At 40.5% G+C, this 25637-nt stretch overlaps 1 protein-coding gene across 26 annotated transcripts in view; it reads left to right on the forward strand.

Annotated features, from left to right (window-relative positions):
- Nucleotides 1-25637, forward strand: part of GPHN (gephyrin) — a 468752-nt gene that overhangs the window by 388256 nt on the left and 54859 nt on the right. For 15 of the 26 annotated variants that reach the window (XM_068253294.1, XM_068253293.1, XM_068253296.1 and 12 more), the window contains 2 exons: nt 2444-2506; nt 7223-7265. In XM_068253294.1, coding sequence (XP_068109395.1) covers nt 2444-2506; nt 7223-7265 — 106 coding nt within the window. The remainder of the gene's footprint in view (nt 1-2443; nt 2507-7222; nt 7266-25637) is intronic. The other 11 variants (XM_068253298.1, XM_068253300.1, XM_068253304.1 and 8 more) reach the window with 1 other exon arrangement.

Genomic DNA, 25637 nt, shown 5'->3' on the forward strand with positions numbered 1-25637 from the left:
AATCCTAGCAAGAAGCAGCAGATTTTTGTCGGCACTGTGGGGTGGTTAGCGACGGGGCCAGGGGTGCCTAATATATTCTTCTATTTAAAAAAAAAAAAAAACCATTAAAGAGTCATAAGTAACTTACTGTACTGATTTATTTAGAAGGGGCAGGACATCTGGGGATCCCCTTATTAAATATATGGAATGGTGCATGATTAAAAAAAAATAATCTGTGAAAAATAAAAAAATCACAGATTTAATTAAAAAAAAACAAAAAAAAACATTATTGATGAGCCTTTGGCACAGATTTTTATTTAGATATTGTAAAATATCAATATTTCATTAATTGTACATGTTACAATGGTTAAATGCATTTTCAGTTACACCTAGTATAAGTAGCCATTTAATTTGGTTTATCCACTTCATGTAATCCCTGCTCTGCAGCTGCAGAGGACAGCAGTGATAGCCTATCAGGTTATACAGTATTTTATGGGACTCTCTACCAATGGTACGTAATTACAAGAGTAGGAGCAGAATGAAAACCCACTTGAGTTTTGCCGCTACTCATTGTCCTATCAGCATCCTAAAAGATGGCCTACGCCCAGGATGTGTTGCTCAAGTAAAGCTATTCTGTTTGAATTTCCAGACGTGCTGAACAGAATGCAAATATTTAGGCAGGTTAGATATTTCATTTGACTCTGTATCTAGTTGTCTACTTGGAAATTAACTTCAGTACAAGAGATTGGAAGTCTATCCTTTGGTGGCCATACCTAGTCTTCAAACTTTTTTTTATAATTTATAGTTGTTTTGACTTTAACTCTATATTTACCCCAACGTTGTTTTCCTTTACAATCATACTTGCAACCAATTGTGAATAAAAATCCAGTGATTGCATGCCTCTATTCAGATTACTTATGTCATATGAAGCTCCACTGTTATCAACCACAGCAAAATTACACCTATTGGCATATTTTCTTAGGTGTTTGTATTTTCAGATTCCTGGGGGGGAGTTATGGAAAACTTGTATGATGCATTGATCGTGTTTGCACTATTTGTTGTGCATTGTCTCTGTGGAAGAATGTAATCTCTTTGGAGATCATACGCAACTCATGTTACTGGGTTTTCTGGTTTCTTTCCAATGTTACATAATTTCAGAACTGATCGCTATTTCCAGGAATCTTTTTTGCATGTAAAGGGCAGCTTCATAAATGTGTTTTTTAAAAACAGGTAGAAAAGAATTCGTATGTTTTGGTGTGGTCCTCATTCCAAAATGTGATAGGCTCCTGTCTAAAATACTCACCCTCTGTTGATAGCACTTGCAAAACCTCTAAGGATGCAGATCAGATGTCCTACTTGTCCTGTTCCTAATAATTGTTAAAACATTGACTAAGAGTGTATGAAAGTAAGAGAATATGTACTGCAGCCAGAAAACTGCCATTTTCGGGGTTTAGCAATGGCAAATACCAATGTCTACAAAAACTCTTTAAATATGTTATGTTTTCCTCACTACATTGTTCTATATGTAATATTTAAAATGTGCAAAACAAATGTCCTTTGGTAGAATATGTGATTCTTTATTTTATTTTTTTTGTACATTAATACTTAATGTATTTTTCTTTTTTTCTTTTCAAATCTATATATATATATATATTTTTTAGTTGATTAATTGATGCTTATGTGGCTAGAAAAGTTAACCACAATTTAGAATGTAACCCAACTGACAACTTTTGCAATACTTTATTTTTATATATTAAATTGTAACTACAATTACCAGATATATTCTATCTAAAATGAGTGCCCTTCCATTCCACAAATACGTATTTCATGTTCCCCAGCTTATGCTCACGTGAATTTGCCTACAGGAAGCTGCCAACTCAAATGACTTCTGGGATTAAAATACAGTATTAGATGGTGGTAATTTTCTCTCCCAGCATGCATCTGAACTGGCTGCTTTCTTCATAATCATGTGAAAAGGCCCAAGTAAAAAATGAAAATAAAAAACTTCATATATTGCTATTTGTGGTGGAATAAGAGCAGGACATTAATTTTATATACACTATATGTAGTGACTGTAGTTTTTCTCTCTCTCTCTATATATATATATATATATATACACACATTAAGTGTGCAATTAACATAGCAACTGTAACATGCCATTTTAGGCCGAGTGTATGTCTCACAGTTAAAAAAATTTTCTTTCTCTCTGTGTTGTAAGTTGGCAGGTTTCGTTGTTCATCAGAAACATTATTTTGAATGCCACATGCCCTGTCAAGTGTAATCATTCTATTCCAGCTGATAATAATTTGACAACATCCGTCAGAAAACTGCTTAGAGAGCGACTTAAAAAAAAAAATCAGCATTGTTTCTTACATAAACTGTTACCCAGCTTTTCTACAACTTGATTCAACAATTTCAAGTGTCTCTGCTCATTTTTGATCTTTTGTTTTTGTCCATGCAATAGCTCCACTATAAATTGGAAGGGCTTAAAGATGAACTCAGGAGGAGTAGAGGCTGCGAAACAAGAGTAACTATTTCTGATCAAAGGAGCTGCTTCCATTCGCAAAAAAGATGCTTTGCGCTATGAGTTTGAGCTCCTTACTATACTATGTGAAGATTCCTGACTTCCATTTTACTTCCTTAGCGCTGTCTTTTCACTAACATTTTTCTCTTATTAGCTTTTTCTCTTGTGTCCTTTGGATAAATGTTTTTTTCCACGTTAGTTCTTAGTAGTCTACTTGTTTATTTTTAGGACTTTTTTGTGTCGTTATAGTTTCATTTCACTATTCTGAATTTAATTTTATTTGAAACTCATTCACTTGTTTGTTTCCCCATGTGTATTCTTTCCGAACCATACATGTCCAATGTGTATAGAAGATGTTCTTTTTCAGTTTTTCATAATACCATGCCACCATTGTCTCATTGACATTTTTCGCCTTTCGTCCTGACTTTTGGTTCAGGTTATGTTTCTTGAATTCAGTGTTATATATCAGAGATCATAGATTTGTAAAAATATATGTATTATGAGGTTTTAAATATATCTATATGTATACAGAGTACTATGTAGATTTTATGGGGAAAAAAAATTGTAAATGGGGAATGCTTTCAAAACTAATGTAGTAAAAAGTGTTGAAGGGATCAAGAAACTAAGTCATATGTGGTTTTTGATAGTACTTATGTGGTAGATTGTTACAGATGTCCTAAAGATCTTCGGTATCCAAAATATATAGGTATCCTATAGTTTCAGAAAAGACTTTGAATGCCTATTTTGCTTTTGTATTTGCAAATAAAGTTAGACTGGCTTGATGATGATGAGATTGAGGATCTGAGGGAGCCATGCCATCTGTTGCTCATTTTAATGTTCTTTTTTTCTGGAGATATGATATCTCAATGATTTAGGTAATGAGTTAAGAAGAGTTATCACACTGCAGAATAAAGTTGGATCTCATTAGACACTGATGATATTGCATGATGGAAAATAATCTGCGTACACATCTCAGCAGTGAGAATGCCATACTTTGTGACTAAATTATCAAAATGTTTTGTGGAAATTAATTCACAGACTAGCAGGGAACCTCCACTGTACTTCACAGTTGTCTGCAGCCATATATATAGGAACTGTCCAGCCTCCTCACCGTGTACACTTTTTTTGTTAGAGCTAAATATTTAAAATTCGGACTTATAAGGTCAGAGCAGAAGCTATTATTTTTCTGCCACCTAGTACATGTGTTTTGTTGCACAGGCGAGTCATTTGACATTGCTTTCACCTTAGAACAATTACTTTTTTGGTTGTAATTCTTAAATGAAGTATCATGAACCCCAATGGTTCTGCCTGTTTCAAACTGGTAACTGGCCTGGTTTAACCACTTCACGCCACTGGTGCTCCTGTGCAATGTGTGTACGTACAACTGAGCTTTAGCAGAATAGTTGCACTTTTATAAACTGCCTATTTGCACTGAAGATGCACAATGATGATGTTAATAAATGTCCATTTTGTAGGAAGTGGTTAATTTCAAGGACATAAACATGATGTATTTATAATTTCCTGCACTCAGCTTAGGGTCCTTCATTTCTACAGGTTATGTTGGAAATTGAGGTTCTTTGCACAGCTAAGAAGCATAAGCAGATTCTCACCCATCATGCAGTACTGTCAGGAAGGAGGGTGATTTGACACAACTTCCTTCTGCAGCGCGCTGACGACTTCAAAAATGTCATAAACAGCTGGTGCAGCAGTTGGTATGGCCGCTGTAGGGCCCTTATCTGAACAACCAGTCAGTGGCATTGAATTATCTTAACAAATCACATCACAGCTCTGTCAAACTAAAATTGAAAGTGACCCGAAGTTTCTTGGATGTTCCTTTTCTCCCATTGTTTGCTGAATAGCAGCTATACAGGTCTGTTCACTTAAACTAGTTACACACATTCAATATTTGATGCCACAAATAATTTTCACAGATTGTTTCAGGAAGCAGTTGTAGCATGAGTACTTAAATGACACACTGCTTTGCCCTTAACCAAGGAGTTAGTTGTACCGTAGGGAGCTCTGAATTGTAGCATCACACATATAGTTGAATAATGGTAGCAGCTATATCTGTGGTGGCAATGGAGAGGTATCGGAGCCCAGGGATAGTGTTAAGTGCAGATAGGTGGTGGCAGAGGACCCAAATGTTGATGGCAGTGGTGAACCAGAAGCACAGAAGTAAGTAGTGTGAATATGTCGTGGCACACTGTGACGAGACACAGCATATCTGCTCAGGATACGCTGTGCATGCACCGTTGTGCATCTGGTGTAGTCTGAACCCAGTCTTAGGCCTGGGTAGGGAGGGTTAGTGTTAGAGGATAGGATGGGGGAGGTTAGCATTAAAAAGTGACAGTAATAACGCCACAAAAATTTCCAACACTAATCTGTGATTTGAAAATCATTTGGAATATTAAAAAAGGGCAATACCTGTCACCAAATTACCGATATCAATTTTTTCATGGACACACACTCAAAGTTGAATCTGGAGGTATAGATCCATATGCGGTTCAGTTTTACTCCTAGGTGATATTTTCACACCTTGTCATAAAATGCCTTTTAAACCACCAATAAGCAAGAAAATACTCAAAATTAGTTTGATAGTACTCTTTCAGCAACTTTTAGGCCTCATTCACACTTATGCAAAAGATTAGCGCTAGCATTTTTCACGGGTGATTTTTACGTGATTAATGCATATATTTCACTGGACATTTTAGCGGTTTTTGAGCGATCACGATTTGTGATTGAAATACATTACAATCACGACTGCTCACAAAAAATGGGAAAAAAAATGTTGCACGTAGAGCTTTTTGCAGTTAGTGCTAATCACAAATTGCCGGCAATCGCGGCAGTGAAATCACTGCCATATAGTTTACATTGCTCTAGCACGTTAAAAAGCACAAGTGATTGCTGGCGATTAGCGTTGAAAACGCCCGCTAATTGCCGAACTGTGACTGGGCCCTTTGGTACTTTTTCAATAGTAAAATGCTTAAAAGGGATTTTAACGAGACTATGAAAATTATCTCCTAGGAGAAAACTCAGGAGATAAAGTTAGTTGCATATGGGCCTTATTGTTATGACTTCCTTAAAAATAAGGTAGAAAACGAGTCTAGGTAAGACAAGAGAACAAATAGACATTAATATAGCAATTTGGCCATCTGAATTTCAGGATATAATGCATGGCCACATAGGAAGCAATAATGACCTCTTTCTGTGACCAGAGATGAACAATTCAGAAAGTTATTTTAGAACCATTGAACTAATTCATTCATCTCCTCTAACTTAAGTAACTACTGTATTTACTAAAATCCATTTATGGCATTACTTATGAAAGCATTTCCACTTTACAGCACTTTTTTGGGCATACCTAATACTATTGCATAGTATTTTTATATGTATATATCATAGGAGGAAAATACACACTTTTTGTTTAAGATTGATAACTAGCTGCAAACAGATGACTTGTCCAATGATAATCTTTTGGAAAAGTATGCTGCAGTAAGTTTCTTTAACCTAACATAGATAAAGAGTGGATCACCTCAACACTGTTAACGCTAACAGGATGATAAATATAATAAGTGCCAATGAGATTTGGAAAATGTGGAGGCGCTTTACTAAAATCATATGTGTAAAAGAAAAAAAGGCTATTTACGCTAGAGGGCGAAGAGCCTTAATTCATGGTGGGAAAAATGTTATTTTTACATCTTTTTGACTTTAGCCGCTAAGTCTTCATTGCAAACCACAATTTTTACATGTAATCCTCCATTGCTATGTGGTTCTATACTTAATTTGAGGTGATAAATTTCATACTACTGTACATATGACCAAATACAGAACCTTGAATGATGTTTCCACTAACAGATTTTAACTAACGAAATATGGGGTACTAACATACTTCACTCAAAACTCATTAAAATGAGATGTATTTGCAACTGAAACCCTTGCACTTCACTGACTCACATATTAAGCAGTTATTTTAATGCTTCCACTTGGCATGCAGTAATTTATCTTTTTCTGCATTGCCATTCTCTTCAATCTTACAGTGAAAACTGCATACATGAAATTGTAGAAAACGAATCTGAACCAAACTAAAAAAAAAAAAAAAAGATCTATCTAATAAAAAAAAAAAAAAAGTTTTCAGGAAGGCAGTCATAAACCACCATTCTTTGTCACATTATGGCCATACTTTGTTCCATCACAGCAAGTAGGCTGTGTTGCTTGGTAGAATTCAACCTGTTTTGTGGAAGTTGATGATGTATTTTAGTTTATGGGCTGGCTTTAATATAGCAGATTTTCCAATTCTAACCAGGTACGTTATCCTGAACACCAAAGTTCAATCAATGTTTTTCATTCAGTAAATTATTAGTTAAAACTGTGTATTCAGTATTTTGGTGTTTCTAGACCTCAAGAGATATTATTTATTTATTTTGTTTAGTTTTGTCTGTCATATCAAGACTTCTTCTGATATTAAAATTATCGCATGATATATTTTTCATATGACCAGATAAGTGTACTATAATAATTTTATACATGATGTTAACAGGAAGTAGACGTAAACGGCGACTAATAATTGCTAGTAGCCAGCCCATGAATTGCGTTTCATGCTAGAAGGTTTGCAGCGCATTGTCCAGTAATGTGTTACAAATCACTATGGCATTTAATGTCATTCATGCATGTTTATATTTGGTGCTGCTGTTTTTGATATATTTCTTGCTTTCTGTGCAGGTTCAGTCCAGATGTAGCAGCAAAGAAAACATCCTTAGAGCAAGTAAGTAAAATTTGGATGCCGAAATGTAACTGTTGTTTTCTTGAACTGTATTACTGCTTTGAAATTGAAGGTAAAACGTTAAAAAAAAATTAGAATAAAAAAAAAAACTCTACACTAGAGTGCTGGTTCTACACAAATAAATAGTATTTGTACATATTTTCATAATTTACACGTGTGTTACTGATCCCCAGTACATTTTCTGCATGCCCCAATGTAATAATGGAATAACTTTCTAGTACTCTTAAAGGGAACCTGAGAGGATGTGCAAGGGCCCATTTACAATCACTTGGGGCTTCCTCCAGCCCCGTGAGGGCAGTTGTCCTCCCTGGCTTCTCCATTTTCCCAGGATTACCTCCAGTATCTGGCACACTGTGCCTGTGTGGCCAGGCCATGTGTGCGCCTCCCCCAACCCAACCTCATCCCCCCCCCCCCATGGCGCTCCCACGTCTCGGCTCATTCTGCGCCTGGGCAGTAGTACTGCTAGGCGCAGAACGCTCCCGACCACAGGACCATGACTGAAGAGTGCACGCAGCTGGGCCCCCGCGCAGGCACAGAACACCACAGCTGGCCCAACATTGCCAGATACCGGAGGTGATCCCGGAAGAACGGTGCGGCATGGGATATAAATGGGCCCTAATACTTAATCTCAAATACACTTTAACCAGCATCTTTTTTTCTAATATCATGAGTTAAAGCACACCTGAACTGAGAGGGAAATGAAGGCCGCCAATATTTATTTCCTTTAAAAAAATGTACTGTATTTTTTGGACTATAAGACTCACCCAAAAGTGGGGGGAAAAAAGTGAGCCCTATGCAATTCACTTTTTCACTTGAGTTTTCACCTAGGAGATAATTTTTCATCTTTGATTTAAAATGACTTTCCAGCACTTTTCAACTAAAAAAGTACCAAAAAGTAGGTGAGAAGGTACTATCAAAATTATTTTGAGTATTTTCTTGCTTTCTGGGGGTTTAAAATGCATTTTATTGACAAATGTAAAAATATCACCTAGGAGAAAACTCAGGTGAAAAAGTGAATTGCATATGGCCCACTGTGACTTATAGTCCAAAAGCAGGGAATTTCTGGCTTGTGAACACCTGCATATACAAACCTCCAACCCACCGTAATGTTGGGGACTCCCTGCACTGTGCCAGACAGAGGGGGGCACAAAGGGGCATAGAGGAGGAGACAAGGAGGACAGAGGCAGACACATGGGGGACAGAGGAGGACAAAGGGAGACACAAGAGGTACAAGGGGACATGAGGTATAAAGGGGGCATAATCCACAAAATGCCCCTTCACCATGGAATGCACCAAGTTTAGTATATCTTTTTTTTTCCCCTGTTTTTTTGTCCTCTAAACCTATATAGCCAGGTATAAATGTCGCCAGTATAGTTAGCCAGCTATAGGAGCAACAGTATAGGTTTGCCAGGAATAAGTGTCCCAGTATAGTTAGCAGCTGTAGGGGCTGCAGTATAAGTTAGCCAGGAATGTGTCCCCGGTATAGTTAGTAGCTATAAGTTGGTCAGGAATGTGTCCCCAGTATAGTAAGCAGCTCTAAGGGCTGCAGTATATGTTAGCCAGGAATGTGTCCCCAGTATAGTAAGCAGCTCTAAGGGCTGCAGTATATGTTAGCCAGGAATGTGTCCCCAGTATAGTAAGGAGCTCTAAAGGCTGCAGTATATATGTTAGCCAGGAATGTGTCCCCAGTATAGTAAGGAGCTCTAAGGGCTGCAGTATATGTTAGCCAGGAATGTGTCCCCAGTATAGTAAGGAGCTCTAAGGGCTGCAGTATATGTTAGCCAGGAATGTGTCCCCAGTATAGTAAGGAGCTCTAAGGGCTGCAGTATATGTTAGCCAGGAATGTGTCCCCAGTATTTAGCAGCTATACATGCTGCAGTATAAGTTATCCAGGAATGTGTCCCCAGGCAGCTATCCTGATCGGCCCCAGGATCAGGCATTGTGACATTATAAAAGATAAAGGCCCATATGCAATTCACTGTTTTCTCCTAGGAGATAATTTTTCATCTTCTATTTAAAATAATTTTTCAGTACTTTACAATCGAAAAAGTACCAAAAAGTAGGTGAAAAAGTACTATCAAAATTATTTTGAGTATTTTTTTGCCTGCTGTTTGAAAAGACATTTTATTGACAAATTTGAAAATATCACCTAGGAGAAAACTTAGGTGAAAAAAAAAGGAATTGCATATGGGCCTTAGGCTAGAGAACCCGAGGAGGGTTTTAAGAATCCTATTAGCACACTGAGGCTGGTTCTGCATATAATCACCAGCCTCTGTTACTATACTGCCCCCCCCCCCCAGGCCCACCCTGTGCTATGCTGCCTGCCCCCCCCCCCCCCCCCCAAGAAACCGCCTGCTAGTAACACGCAGCGTGCCGCCAGTCGGCTGTTTACATGCAGGATGTCACTCTCCACCGCTCCCCTGTCTCCTCTATAGTGCTGTTTCCGTCTGCGTCCCTTGCCTCCCTGCCTCTGTAAGCGTGTCGCTAGCATGGCGGTTTCTTTAGGGAGGGACAGCAGAGTGAAGGGGGGGCGACAGTATAGTAACAGAGGCTGGTGATTATATGCAGAACCAGGGGAAAGTTGGTCTGTTTTCATTCTGTCTTTGGCATATTTCTTGAAACCAGCACAAAAAAATTTCAGCAAGACTAGAATAAAGTAGAGCAGAGATCCAAATCACGGATTCAGACACATTTGCAACAGTATTGCTCCAGTTTTCCTTGTGCTAGGTTAGATAACTAAGACATCCATTAAAAAAGCACCTAAGCACAAACCTGAAGTGAAAAAAAAAATGATACAATGAATTGTATGTATAATACGGATAATTCATAGAACATTAGTAGCAAAGAAAAAGAAAAGTCTCATTTTTATTTTCAGTTATGTAGCTTCTTTTTTTTTTTTTATATAATAGCGTTGCATCATTCTGTCATATTTTTGGGTCTGTCTTCTTTGGGTGTGGTAGTGGTCACAATGTCAGAATTGTATGAAGAAATCTGTGACAATCCATGGGTATTTTGTCTGATCATATGTGCACTATTATTGTGTGGGCTTTTATGTATAAAACAATTGAATCATGTTGTGAAGCGCCACCTTCTGGTTGCACAATTATAGTTCTATATGAAGGAAGCAATCCCATAGAACTAGTGTTTAGAATAAGCTGTGCAGCGCTTTCTTCTAACAGATAACATGCATCTTTTTTCATCCAGCTTATTATTATAACTCCGAATGATTTGTTACCTTGTTTTCTCAATTCAGATCCATCTATTTTAGCATAATCTGTATGATCAGCTGTAAAATGATATCCCCATTTAAAAATAAGAAATTATGTTGTATATGTCATTACTGCAAAAAATAAATGGAAATACTACTAGTACTGGAAACCCCTATGTGCAAACAAATCTAACTTGTTTTTTTTCAGGACCTTCTCACATGCAGCTTCAGGTCTATTGCTGGGCATACACGGCTCGTTTTTGAGCCATTAGGTTTGGCTCGATAGATAATTTCCTACATGTCCGACCTCCCACCCAATCGTTTCGCCGCTCTATTCCGGATTGCAGTGAATGGAAAAAGATAAGAAAAACGAGCGGAAGATAGGAGAATTGACTGCGGTATCGAGCTGCGAAACAATCGAGCGGGAGAATCGAGCGTCAAAAAACGAGCAGTGTATGCCCGGTATATGAAACTCAGTCCCAGAGGCTCCCATCCTTGAACATAATCAAAATAAATAAATACAAATCCCTCTGATTTTCCTGACTTTAAGCCGCAGTTACAAATACAGAAAAAGTCACAGTAGGGCTTATTTACAGGTTCGGTTTTATTTTCAGGGAAACATGGGGCCATATACTGTACCTGCCCATTTGGCCATATTGTCAAGCTTCTGTTTTAATATGTCACTATCTTGCTTATCTTGCTTACTGTTAATAATTATGCATAATTTTGTATCAACTGCAATGACAGCATTACTCTTTTTTTTTTTTTTTTGCCCCTGCTTGATCATTACTAAATACATTAAAAGGGATTTGATTTTATACTGACCCTTGCAGGACCATACTACTGACAGTTTTCCATTTGGAGTATGCTCCATTTACCAGCACTCTTTGCCTTTTTAACCAGTTCTCTATCACTCATACACAATTTTTCTCCTAGTCCCTGTAAGCTGAGGATTTAAACAATCGAAATAGGCTCAACAATCTTCACATTTGCGGCCTACTGTACAAGCCTTAAGGAGAATGTGCCTCATGTTTCATACTTTGCTTGCTGATGTCCTGGCTTATCAGTTTATCTTTGACCTTATACACAGGGCTCTTCGTCCCCTCCCCAACTAGGAACCCCCCACGGTATATGGTGTTGTGCTTTAAAGGATACCACAACTGACATGTGGCATAATGAGATAGACATGGGTATGTACAGTGCCTAGTACACAAATAACTATGCTGTGTTCCTTTTTTTCTTTCTCTGCCTGAAAGAGGTAAATATCAGGTATGTAAGTGGCTGACTCAGTCCTGACTCAGACAGGAAGTGACTACAGTGTGACCCTCACTGATAAGAAATTCCAACTATAAAACACTTTCCTAGAAGAAAATGGCTTCTGAGAGCAAGAAAGAGATAAAAAGGGGGAAATTCTTATCAGTGAGGGTCACACTGTAGTCACTTCCTGTCTGAGTCAGGACTGAGTCAGCCACTTACATACCTGAGATTTACCTCTTTCAGGCAGAGAAAGAAAAAAAGGAACACAGCATAGTTATTTGTGTGCTAGGCACTGTACATACCCATGTCTATCTCATTATGCCACATGTCAGTTGTGGTATCCTTTAAGGGCTATTTGCTCTAATAGGCAGTTTTTGAGGTTATTTGCTGTGTGGGTGCCCACTTCTTTATTCTTCTACATATTTGCTCTAATAGAAACTGTTGGTGAGCACTTGCAACGAGCTGGAGCTAACGTTTAAAGGGCACACCTTTAAAATATTCCCGAAATCTCTTTGCTAACCTTAGAAAGGATATGAATTATGAAGGAGATCATGGCGGAGCTTATTAAGGCAAATGTTTGGTATAGGTGGGGATTTCCCTTGAAATTGGTAGTCCTTCATAATAAAACGTTTCTTTCTGCCTCTACACCAACTGAGGATGTGTTCTGTATGGTTTTCTGTTATATTTGTTCTCAGCTCGCAAACATTTCATATTTCTTACTGTATTACTTCAGCTGAAGCTAGAGGAGACGAGATAAATAACATTTATATTGCGCCTTTCTCCAGGCGGACTCAAAGCACTTGAGCTGCAGCCACAAGGGTGCACTCAGTAGGCAGTAGCAGTGTTGGGGAGTCTAGCTAAGAACTCCTTACTAAATAGGTGCTGGCTTACTGAACAGGAAGAGCTGAGATTTGAACCCTGTGTCAGAGGCAGAGCCCTTAAAGAGGAACTTTAGCACACACAAAAAGGGGGGGGGGATGGGGGGGACAAATAAAACAAATACATTGCAAAGTGAGAAGGTACAAAATGGAAGAGAGGTCAAGAAATTATTGATATTTGTCATGTAATTTGTTGGTATTGTTTGATCCACAATCACTGCACGTAATCTTCTTTATTACTGGCTAGCGGGGTAGCACTCCTCATGCATAATACATTTTCGTTTTATTTACTTTTTTCCTTTACTGATCCAGAGGGGAGAATATTAATACTTAAGGGTACTTTGGAGACGAAGGCTGTTATTTCAGCATATTGTTATGCTCACAATATGCTTTTTTTGTTTAGAAATGTTCCCCTATCCTAAATAAGTTCGGTTCTCCTCAAGTAATCCTTGCTGGGGACTTTAACCTGTGGCTAATCCTGCCTTAGATCGTACTATGCTATCTCCCTTTGCTAAATGTTTCCCTAAGAATCTCAGCTTGCTCATTCTCAGGAATCAGCTGACTGATGTTTGGAGGGCCTGGTACCAGTGTTGCAGAGACAGTCCTAGACAAGCTTATGCTTGCTTGGATTACATTTTTTTTTAAACACCCATTTTTTGCAGCCAGTGTTTTGGCCTTCTGCATTGATGGTGCCTGGTGGTCAGATCACTACATTGTTTCTGCTACCTTTAAGGGTATTGGTATTCCATATAATCCAAGCTTGTGGTGGCTGAATGACAGTTTAATTGCTGATCAAACTAGTAAGTTTGAAGTTGCCACTGAATTGGAGGAATATTTGTTATTTAACAGCTCTTATGACTTTTCGCCTCATTTGAGATGGCTGGCACCTAAGACACTTGTTTGAGGGTTTCTCATTAAAAAGACAGCCAATCTTAAAGGAAAACTTAAGTCAGGAAAAAAAAGTGACATTTACTCACCCGGGGCATCCTCAGCCCCCCGAAGCTGTATGGTGCCCTCGCAGCCCCGCTCCGATCGTCCTGTCCCCACTTCGGGGTTCGGCGACAGCCGCCGACAGGCTGGGAACGCGGCTGATTTTCCGCGTTCCCAGCCGCTATATCACTTCTCTATGCTGCTATAGCGTATATATATACGCTATAGCAGCATAGAGGGTGATATAGTGGCTGGGAACGCGGAAAATCAGCCGCGTTCCCAGCCTGTCGCCGGCTGTCGCCGAACCCGGAAGTAGCCGCCGGCGGGGACAGGACGATCGGAGCGGGGCTGCGAGGGCACCATCCAGCTTCGGGGGGCTGAGGGATGCCCCGGGTGAGTAAATGTCATTTTTTTCCCTGACTTAAGTTTTCCTTTAAAAGGGTTCTTTTGCAAAAAAAGTAGGCAGTTAAAAAATGTGACAGATGACAGGTTTTGGGCCAGTCCATCTTTTTAACTAGGGTTCTCAGGGCTTTCTTTGTTTTCAACAGCATTTCCTGAACAACAGTTGCAAAATCTAACTGACATGATAGTGTGCAAGTGATTAGGGAGGCCGGCTGGTATCTTGCTATTTTGGCAGTTAAACTGCTGTTCAGGAAATGCTGTTGAAAACAAAGAAAGCCCTGAGAATCCCCCTTAAAAAGATGGACTGGCCCAAAACCTGTCATCTGTCACATTTTTTAACTGCCTACTTTTTTCGCGAAATAACCCCTTTAAGAGGCAACAAACAGCAGATTCTGAGTTTAAAACATCGGCTTGATATCTTATGTACTATAGCTTATGTCAATGGTTCCTGTGGTTGTACCAAGCTCAAGCACATCTAAAAGACAAAAAGACACCAAGAGCCTAACTGTGCAAAGGCACTTGGCTAATACTCAGACCTGATTTATAAGTACTCCTTTTCCATTGCCTGATGAAGCAGGATAGTTCCTGTTGCATAGACCCCCTGAGTATGTAATAAAATTCTTTAACATCAGCTTTTTCCTGTGTCTGCTTGGAGGAGGTAATTTCTATTACTACCTCCTCTATTTTAAAACATTTTGCATATTTTATTCTTTTGCACCTCTGTTTATTCATGATACTGCACGAGTCCACCTACTACTGTACGCACCTAGCTTTGCTTGGACAACTGAGCAGGGACGGTTATTTCTCCTGCAAGTGCATATACTTGTAACCAACCTTTGTGAGTATAATACGCTATATATCACACCTTGCTGCCTATACCTTATGGTACTGCACCATTGGGCTCCCGGTCTCTTTCATTTTCCCTAGGGGCACTATACCCATCGTAGAATCCCCCGATCCTATTAATAAAAGTTATTTTATTTCAGAACATAAAATTGACAATACATTTTGCTGGAGTTGTCCGATTCCTCAGGTCAGTGAAAAAACAGGTGCCTTAGCTGCTATGGCTGTGTAGCAAGTATGAGTGCCTTTGTGCATCTAAACTTAATAAAGTGGTAGATCATTTGCTGTGGCTGTGAATCCGAATTTCCTCCAAATATAACCTAATTAGGGTAACTTCCCCTAAACTTTCTTACTTTGGTAAAATTTGCCTTACCTCATCCCTCTACAATCTGGTTGACTATGATTGGTGGGAGGATCAGGATCTGGTTACTGCAGATACATTTTGTCTAGGGGGTAGGTTCATTTATTTTAATCAGTTCAGATTTAGCAGGGAGACCCCACTGGGAAAAGCATTTACGTACTGTCAAATCCGTCATTTCCTGATCTTTCAGCTCCCTACTTATTTCCCAGCAGATCCAACTGCGTTTGAAAGCATGTATTTTAACAATGGTAGAAAGCCAGGTACTGTTTCTGCTCTTTATTAGTTGCCAATATTGGGTTACTCAAAATAAACTACTACTTATATGGTGGCTTGGGAACAGGATCTCCAGGTGATACTGACCCTAAGCAACGTGTTTCATGTTGGACTAACATGGCTAAGGTCACTTGTTCCAACACTTTTAAGGATACAGTGGTTAAATTGTTAATGCATTAGTATTACACGCCAGTACAAATTCACAATTTTTCTCTGCCTACTCTCCTAATTGTTTTTGGGGTGTAGCGCAATAGGGACGCTATCTCAAATTTTCTGGGATTGTTCCACTGCCATTCGGTTTTGGGCGACAACTATTTCTCGAGGTATTTAAAATTCAGATCTTTGTATCCAGTTTACAGAGGTTACTCTCTCTGTACAACGCCTCTGTTCCTGGGTTGTTGTTGTTTTTTTTTTAATGTATACTTATCTGCTCCTGGCAGCGTACTGGTCCATTGAACTCAAAAGAAAGTCTCCTAGTTTGTACATACAGTTGGTGAGGGATAGGTTAGATCTTGAAATGCTTTCTGATAAATGTTACATAGTTACATAGTTATTTTGGTTGAAAAAAGACATACGTCCATCGAGTTCAACCAGTATAAAGTACAACACCAGCCTGCTCCCTCACATATCCCTGTTGATCCAGAGGAAGGCGAAAAAACCCTTACAAGGCATGGTCCAATTAGCCCCTAAAGGGAAAAATTCCTTCCCGACTCCAGATGGCAATCAGATAAAATCCCTGGATCAACATCATTAGGCATTACCTAGTAATTGTAGCCATGGATGTCTTTCAACGCAAGGAAAGCATCTAAGCCCCCTTTAAATGCAGGTATAGAGTTTGCCATAACGACTTCCTGTGGCAATGCATTCCACATCTTAATCACTCTTACTGTAAAGAACCCTTTCCTAAATAAATGGTTAAAACGTTTTTCCTCCATGCGCAGATCATGTCCTCTAGTCCTTTGAGAAGGCCTAGGGACAAAAAGCTCATCCGCCAAGGTATTATATTGCCCTCTGATGTATTTATACATGTTAATTAGATCCCCTCTAAGGCGTCTTTTCTCTAGACTAAATAAACCCAGTTTATCTTAACCTTTCTCGATAAGTGAGACCTTCCATCCCACGCATCAATTTTGTTGCTCGTCTCTGCACCTGCTCTAAAACTGCAATATCTTTTTTGTAATGTGGTGCCCAGAACTGAATTCCATATTCCAGATGTGGCCTTACTAGAGAGTTAAACAGGGGCAATATTATGCTAGCATCTCGAGTTTTTATTTCCCTTTTAATGCATCCCAAAATTTTGTTAGCTTTAGCTGCAGCTGCTTGGCATTGAGTACGATTATTTAACTTGTTGTCAATGAGTACTCCTAAGTCCTTCTCCAAGTTTGATGTCCCCAACTGTATCCCATTTATTTTGTATGGTGCTAGACCATTAGTACGTCCAAAATGCATGACCTTACATTTGTCAACATTGAATTTCATCTGCCATGTATGTGCCCATATAGCCATCCTATCCAGATCCTGTTGCAATATGACACTATCTTCCTGAGAGTTGATGATTCTGCACAATTTTGTATCATCTGCAAAAATAGCAACATTGCTCACTACTGCATCTACTAGGTCATTAATAAATAAATTGAAGAGCACTGGACCCAGAACAGACCCCTGTGGGACCCCACTGCTAACAGTCTCCCATTTTGAGTACGATCCATTGACCACAACTCTTTGTTTTCTGTCCATTAGCCAGTTCCCTATCCATGAACACAGACTCTTCCCCAGTCCTTGCATCCTCAACTTTTGCACCAGACTTTTGTGGGGAACAGTGTCGAAGGCCTTTGCAAAGTCCAAGTATATCACATCTACAGCATTCCCAATATCCATATTAGCATTCACTACCTCATAAAAGCTGAGCATGTTAGTCAAACAGGACCTGTCTTTAGTAAACCCATGTTGATGCTGAGAAATTAGATTATTTTCTACTATGAAGTCATGTATAGTATCTCTTAGTAACCCCTCAAATAGTTTGCATACAACTGATGTTAAACTTACAGGTCTATAATTTCCTGGATCAGATTTTTTGCCCTTCTTAAATAATGGGAAAACGTGGGCTGTACGCCAATCCACTGGGACTCTGCCAGTTGCAAGTGAGTCACAAAAGATAAGATAAAGGGGTTTATCTATAACTGAACTTAATTCCCTTAGGACCCGAGGATGCATGCCATCCGGGCCAGGTGCCTTGTCTATTTTTAATTTATTTAGTCTTGCCTTCACTTCTTCCTGCGTTAAGTATTTAATATTACAGTTAGAAGATTGAGACTCTTCTGCCTCTGTAGTTTGCAACAGTGCTGTTTCTTTTGTGAAGACAGAAGCAAAGAAAGCATTTAATAACTCTGCCTTACCTTGGTCATCCACCATTGAGTTCCCACCCTCATCCTTTAGGAGTCCTATACGGTCAACCTTTCTTTTTTTATAGTTAATGTACTTGTAAAACTTTTTTGGGTTAGATTTGATATCCTTAGCGATTTGTTTTTCAGCTTCAATCTTTGCCTGCCTAATTTCTTTTTTACAATTTTTATTGCACTCCTTATAATTGCTTAGTGCAGCCTCGGTCCCCTCCTGTTTTAAGACCTTATAGGCATTCTTTTTCCTCTTCATTTTATCTTTAACCTTTCTATTCATCCATAGAGGCCTTTTTTTATTCCTAGACATTTTGTTTCCATATGGGCTATACATACTACAGTATTGATTGAGTATAAGTTTAAAAGCTTGCCATTTCCCTTCAGTGTCTTCCCCTTGTAGTACATTATCCCAGTTCACCAAACTTAGTGCCTGCCTAATTTGAGTGAACTTTGCTTTTCTAAAATTCATAGTTTTAGTGGTCCCGCTGCTTCGTGGCCTATCAGTCACCAGATCAAACGTTATCATGTTGTGATCACTATTTCCCAAATGTTCTTGAACCTGCACATTTGATACATTATCTGGTCTATTAGAAATGATCAGATCCAGTAACGCATGCCCCCTAGTTGGTTCAGTTACCATTTGAGTCAAGTGATTGTCCTGTAGTGCTGCCAGAAATCTGCTGCTTTTACCAGAATGGGTAGCCTCAATACTCCAGTCAATGTCTGGAAAGTTGAAGTCGCCCATAATTATGACCTCATTTTTACCTGCAGCTTTTTCAATCTGCTGTAGTAATCGCAGTTCTGCAGCTTCATTAATAAGAGGTGGCCTGTAGCATACCCCAATAAGCAATTGGCAACTTTTATTTCCACCATGAATATTTACCCAAACGGACTCCACATCTTCGCAATCTTCCTCCATCTCATCGTTGAGGACAGCTGTAAGAGAATTCTTAACAAAGAGACAAACCCCTCCACCTTTTTTCCCTGTTCTATCCCTCCTAAACACATTGTATCCTTTTAAATTAGCTATCCAGTCATGGCTTTCATCCATCCATGTCTCGGTTATTCCCACAATGTCATAGCCTTTGTCATTCAGAATGAACTCTAGGTTGTCTATTTTATTTGCAAGGCTCCGAGCATTGGTTACCATGCACTTTATATGTTTACCACCACATTTACCAATTTTGTTTACATGAAATTGGCTACTTGAATTTTTACCAACCTCCTTAATCTTTACACTGTCCCCACCCCCCTCTCCACCCTCCATAATGATAGGTTCCCACTGTCTTTTTACCTCATCTTGTCTACGTATTGAGACTTTATCCTCCCGCCTCCCCCCAGATCCTAGTTTAAAATCTCCTCCAACCGTTTAGCCATCTTCTCCCCCAATGCAGCTGCACCCTCCCCATTAAGGTGCAGCCCATCCCTGCTGTAGAACCTGTAGCCGACTGCAAAGTCTGCCCAGTTCTCCAGGAACCCAAACCCTTCCTTCCTACACCAATTTCTCAGCCACTTATTTAACTCCCTAAGCTCCCTCTGTCTCTCAGATGTAGCACGTGGCACTGGCAGTATTTCAGAAAACACCACCTTGGAGGTCCTTGCTTTAAGTTTATCTCCAAGTACCTGAAAATCCTTTTTGAGGACCTTCCATCTCCCACTAACTTTGTCATTGGTGCCAATGTGTACCATGACAGCCGGGTCTTCCCCAGCCCCACCCAGTAATCTGTCAATTCTTTCCGCTACATGCCGAACCCGAGCACCCGGGAGGCAACAGACTGTACGGCATTCACGGTTTCTTCGACAGATTACCCTATCTGTGCGCCTAATAATTGAATCCCCTACCACCAGTACCTGTCTAGCCTTAGCTGCACTCCTATTCCCTTTCTCGTTACAGCAGTCTGCCCCTTGGTTGCTAAGGAGCACATCCTGCTGCAGCATTGCTACTCCTGAATCATCCTCCCCAATATTACGCAAACAAGCATACTTATTAGTGAGGGACAACTCGGGACTAGCCTCCCTGCCACTTTTTCCCCTACCCCTTCTAACTGTGACCCAACTAGCGGCTGCCTCTGCTTCTTGGTCCGGCTGTACTCCACCCTCCTCATCTTCAACGGTTCCATCCAGTGTCTGGATCGTGAGATCCAAGCTCTTCTCCATGTTGTGTATGCTTCTCAGTGTTGCGAGATGCTTATTTAGCTCTGCGACTTCCGCCTCTAACTGAGCAACACGCACACACCCAGGGCAACAGTAAACACCCTCAATCCGCTGATCAAGGCATGCATACATGTTGCAGGATGTACACTGCATAGCATCGTCCAACATGATGACTTTTGTGTGGGGAAAAATTATTTAAAGTAAACTGTGGCGGTAAAAGATGAAACGGGAGATTGAGTGTAGCTGGGGAGGAGGAGAGGGAGAGTAAGTAAAGTTGGGGAGTATTATTTGAGTATTGAAAATCTGGACAATTTAATCAGATCTGGGAAGAATGGATTGCTTATGGATTGATTATACTTAATGTGCCTCCTAAAAGTTTTCTTGCCACTTCATGGTTTCTAGATATGCTTTGTTTATGTTTTATATAGCATAGATACTGATGATGACTGCAGTTTCATTCCTATGAGAGAGACTTCCTACAAGGAGCAGCTCATCATACCAAAATGAAAGCACACAGATGAAAGGCTGTAGCCTTTCTCATATAGCCTAGATAGCAGCCTAGTCTCATATAGCCTAGACAGCACATCCAGAACAACTCATAACCCGGAAGCAGAAGGGATTTAAGCTGGCGGCCATATTTGATTTTTCCTGGAGCAATATTGGATAAAAAACACTAAAAAAGGCACACCAGAGCGGCGAAATTATCAGGTAGAGCATTTATTCTTTACAAGCTATCGACTGATATGTTTATTTTGTGTGAAACGTTAATCTCTGGTTCCCTTTAAGTGATTTCATGCACCCTAAAGCAGTTTTAAAAATAAAAAAATCTATCAGCTTTCTGCCCCTCCCCTTCCCACCTGAAGCTTCTTTTCTATGTCACTGTTGCTATCACTTCTGCTTCTATGACCTTTTTACATATTCTGTTTTTGTTCAAATGCTGCACTGACCCATTCATTGTCTGTGAATAGCATCAGCATTGCAAGGGACACCGGCATAGAGCAGTGCATATGCTCCATGTGTTGTAAATGGGCAGCTACCTGCATTGCATAATCTGAACAAGACCTAAGCTAGTGTTAGAATCTTTTCCATTTAAAATGAGGATCATACTCTCCACCCTGTTTTAGACTAACTCATCCAAGATACCTAAAATTTGAATCGTCATGCCTTGAAACCAAATGGGAGTCTAGTGTGCATATCAAATATCTACATGACTTCTCCCCAGGAGGAGGTGTTTATTACGATTTCATATTATTGGCCTACAAAGGGAGGGTACACTCCTGTCCCATTTCCCTTTTTTCACCCCTCAGCTTATCACTGCTGCTTTAGTAACTGAAAATGTGAACTGGCAGCATGAGTCACAGAGCTTCATGCTTGATGGGAAATCAGGGGAAAACTGTATGTACCATATTTTTCGGACTATAAGACGCACTTTTTCTCCCCCAAAAGTGGGGGGGGGAAAGTCAGTGCGTCATATAGTCCGAATACTACATTTTGGGACCTGCGCCTCCTTCCCGTCCTAATGTCTGCGTGTCCCCGTGTATTAAATATATTCACGCAGCTGCAGCTTCATGTCTTAAATACATTTTGTCTGCAATGCCCCTGGGTACTACCGTCTACAGCAACTGGAAGCCCACACAACATACCGTACATGCTGCTAGCCTCAGACTGTCCCCGCTTTTATCTCCGCCCTGTCCCCGCTTTTATCTCCGCGCTGTCCCACGCACATTCAAGTCCGTGACGTCCCCGGTATTACCGATGCGTTCTTAATCCGGAAGTGTCCCACTCAGCGTTGTGGATAAATGGACCAATCAGACGAGGGACGCTGGCCCCAACCGCCAATCACGCCGCACGCTTCTCCTAGCAATTCTGCTCCTAGCAATTCTGTTAATAGGATGAGATGGGCTAGAGAACGGGACAGCCTTGCCGTCATTGGGACCAATCACTGTGCACTCTACAGTGATTGGTCCCAATGACGGAGAGGCTGTCCCGCCCTCTAGCCCATCTCGTCCTAGTAACAGAATTGCTAGGAGCAGTTTGCGGCGTGATTGGCGGTTGGGACCAGCGTCCCCGTCTGATTGGTCCATTTATCCACAACGCTGAGCAGGACACTTCCTGATTAAGAACGCATCGGTAATACCGGGGACGTCACGGACTTGAATGTGCGTGGGCCAGCGCGGAGATAAAAGCGGGGACAGCCTAAGGCTAGCAGCATGTACGGTATGTTGTGTGGACTTCCAGTTGCTGTAGACGGTAGTACCCGGGGACATTGCAGACAAAATGTATTTAAGACAGGACAGCCTGAGGACAGCTGCAGCTGCGTGAATATATTTAATGGGTGTACAGTAATGGAGGTGCATGATCAGGTAGGACACAAAAGGAGGAGGACCCTGCCCGAAGGCTTACAATCTAGAGGGAGAGGTAGGGACACGAAAGGTAGGGACCAGAGCTCAGCTGCGGGTTTAGAGCATTTGTTCAAACTACCTATGCCATGTGAGCAGACATACCTCCATCCAATCAAGGATGCTGGCTCTTCAACTCTCTTAGCCCAGAGGATGTGGTGTTTGTTTTCCAAATAAAATTTTACATCTTAATTGATCAGACCAAGGGACCCTTTTCCATCAAATGGAACATTTTTAGTCCATCTTAAAAGAACTCAGGGAAAACTTTTGTAAGTCTGGACCATATTTATAAATGGCTTCTTCTTTGCATAATATAGTTGTAACTAGCATTTGTAGGTGACCCAATGCTTTGGGGATATTGTAGCATCATTCTAACATGCCATGTTTTACAGGGATGTGTACCCTTCCCCAGCTTTACTTATGATATAGTCTGCTTCTCTGGGATTCTCTTTTCAGTCATGTTACTGACCTGTTGTCATTTAACCTACTTAGCTTTCCTTTACTCAATGGCACATCAAGTAGGGCATTGCAGGAGGTCAAACATCTGATCAAGTGTTATCAAGAATGTATTTCACCAGATTGTGTGGTGTTCTCCAATAATTTAACACGGTTCACATAAACCAGCGAGAAGAGGAAACAGTTCCAGTTAAGCAGATGTTTATGCTAAGGTGGTGGTTAGGAGGGGGAGGGGGTTAGATGTTTGTCACAGTGTGGTTCAGGAGTGCAGGTGTGTCCCAAAGATTTTGGATCATGAAATCACCATGTGTACATAATTTATGTCCATCCTCTAAGTTTGCCCCTTTGGTCTACCAGCCACAACATATTTTGGTATTTTTAATGCTTTTTTGCTTTGCAAAGATTGGAAGTGACTCTTCTCACTCTATTACGATTGTCTAGAACAGTTGTGTCAAACTCTGTCATGAAAGGGACCAAAATCTGAAACCTAATCTGAGTTGTGGTCCAAATTGTGGATTTACATTTGTTGAACAGTCTAAAAAAAAAGTGACCGGGCTGGGGTCTGCTCGCCCCTCTTCTGCAGAGTAGTGCAGTTTTATATCAGTGGCCCATGTTATTTGGAATTGAAAAATAGGTTGTGTGGTTGTATTTTGAATCCTTATCATGTTTATTTCGCCAAGTACAAGAGCTGTACCCAGAATTGATTTTGGCACAAAAGGGTCAGAGGTGGTACAGTAGCAGAATAGTACATTAAGCATACAGACGATATACAGTAGCTACATACAGTGCAAAATACAGATACATATAGTAGGTAGAGTACATATACCAGGCATAGAATATATCGGCATAAATATGATATTCAAAAGCTGGACCCAGGAGAAGGCTCAGCTGGGTAATCCGCTGCCGTATTTGGCACTCAAAATGCTTCTACAGCGATACTTTGAGTCAGATGCCCTGCAGTCCATCTCTGGGGAATAGAGAGAGAGGAGAGGAAGAAGAAAGAAAGAGGGATAAGGGGAGAGAGAAGCTAAAAAGAACAATGAAAAGGTCCCCTTAGGACTGCGGTGTAGGTTGGTTGGTTGGTGACCATTCGGATGGAGATATTGCTGGGCAGCCATCAGATGGATCAGGCATCGAAGTGGCGGGGACAATATGATCCGTAAGATGCGGACTGTACTGCGGGCTAGGCGGCATTTGAACATAACTGTATGTAAGGAGCACATGCACATTATCCATAATCTTCTGTAAATATATACAAATTGGTTACATAGGAGGTACTTGATCATTTACACTCCTTTTTAGTGTCGGTAATATTTTTATGAACTCTTTAAACCAATTGAGGATCCTCTATAACAGTTTCTAGTTTTACTAGATTTTTGTTAGTCGGTCATAACACCTGACTGTTAATTAATTGATTCAGGAGAGCAACCACCCACTGAATCTTTGATTGAACAGAAGTGATTGCCTAAACAGCAGCCTATTTTTTAGTAAGTTTTTATACTGTTCACGTTTTCAATCAAATCGGACTTACCATACTTGTTGTTTTGCTAGTTTGATTAAGTTTCTACCAAGGATGAAATCAACAGATCGGCTTTGCATGTACTACATTATCCTGATGAACCTTTGAACACACGTATGAGGACCGTTGCCTAGCAGGGTTCAAACTTTTGGGCAACAGTTTGGGGCCTTATGCTGTACAGATTTAGTAGGTGGAGGGATGATGCACTGTGTACACTTAAGTGGATTCCTGTGGGGGAATGTGAGTGCGGAGAAGAATAAGCTTGGGACGCGCTCAAGGTTTGCTAAAGACCCTACATGCGAGCTCTTTAGGCGACGTTGAGCGGCGGTTGTGCACATGTTAGATATTCGCTACAATCTCATCCATGTGGTCTATATCAACCACCCCGGCCAGGTTTATTCTGTCATGTGTAAGTAGTATTAGGAGGATGAACTCTACAGTCCCAGTTAGGTAGAAGTTTATGTTGGAGTGAGAACTAGCTGCACTGATAACTGTATTATTATTTATTTATTTATTTATTGTATTTATAAAGCGCCAACATATTACGCAGCGCTGGACATTAATTTAGATTACAAACAATATTTAGGGGTGACATACAGCAATATGACAATACAGGAATACAAGAAAACCAGATCACACAGCACAGTATGAGTACAAGGTAATGCTTAGTCGTTCACTGGATGGAGCATGGAGATTAGGCAAGTTAGGTTCACTCAAATGCATAGCATGGGTTTACAGTAATGAGAGGTGCATGATCAGGTAGGACAAAAAAGGAGGAGGACCCTGCCCAAAGGCTTACAATCTAGAGGGAGAGGTAGGGACACGAGAGTTAGGGGACCAGAGTTAGCTGTGCGTTTATAGCAATTATGAGGGGTGGTAGGCCAGAGTGAAAAGGTACGTTTTGAGGGCCTTCTTGAAGGTGTTGAAGGAGGGTGCTGCCCTAATGGGTGGAGGTAGGGAGTTCGATAGTGTTGATGCGGCTCTTGAGAAGTCCTGGAGGCGTGCATGGGACTGGGTCATGCGGGGGACGGTCAGGCGAAGTACATTGGAGGAGCGGAGTGAGTTGCTTTGTCATAATCTGCTTTAGGAGTACAGTATGTCTTTGAGGTCCCAGATTGTGAAGTCACCATGACACTACACTACATGCAGCCATACCCTGAGTTACCATACAAAACCAATATCCATTGAAGTTAGACAAAAATCCTGAGACAGCAACTATTCCAGTCCCTACGGGCCACTGCCTGCAAAGGGTTCCAGAATAAGCAACCACAGCAAACA

This window comes from Hyperolius riggenbachi, chromosome 9 (assembly GCF_040937935.1).
Source record: "Hyperolius riggenbachi isolate aHypRig1 chromosome 9, aHypRig1.pri, whole genome shotgun sequence".
Classification (NCBI taxonomy): domain Eukaryota; kingdom Metazoa; phylum Chordata; class Amphibia; order Anura; family Hyperoliidae; genus Hyperolius; species Hyperolius riggenbachi.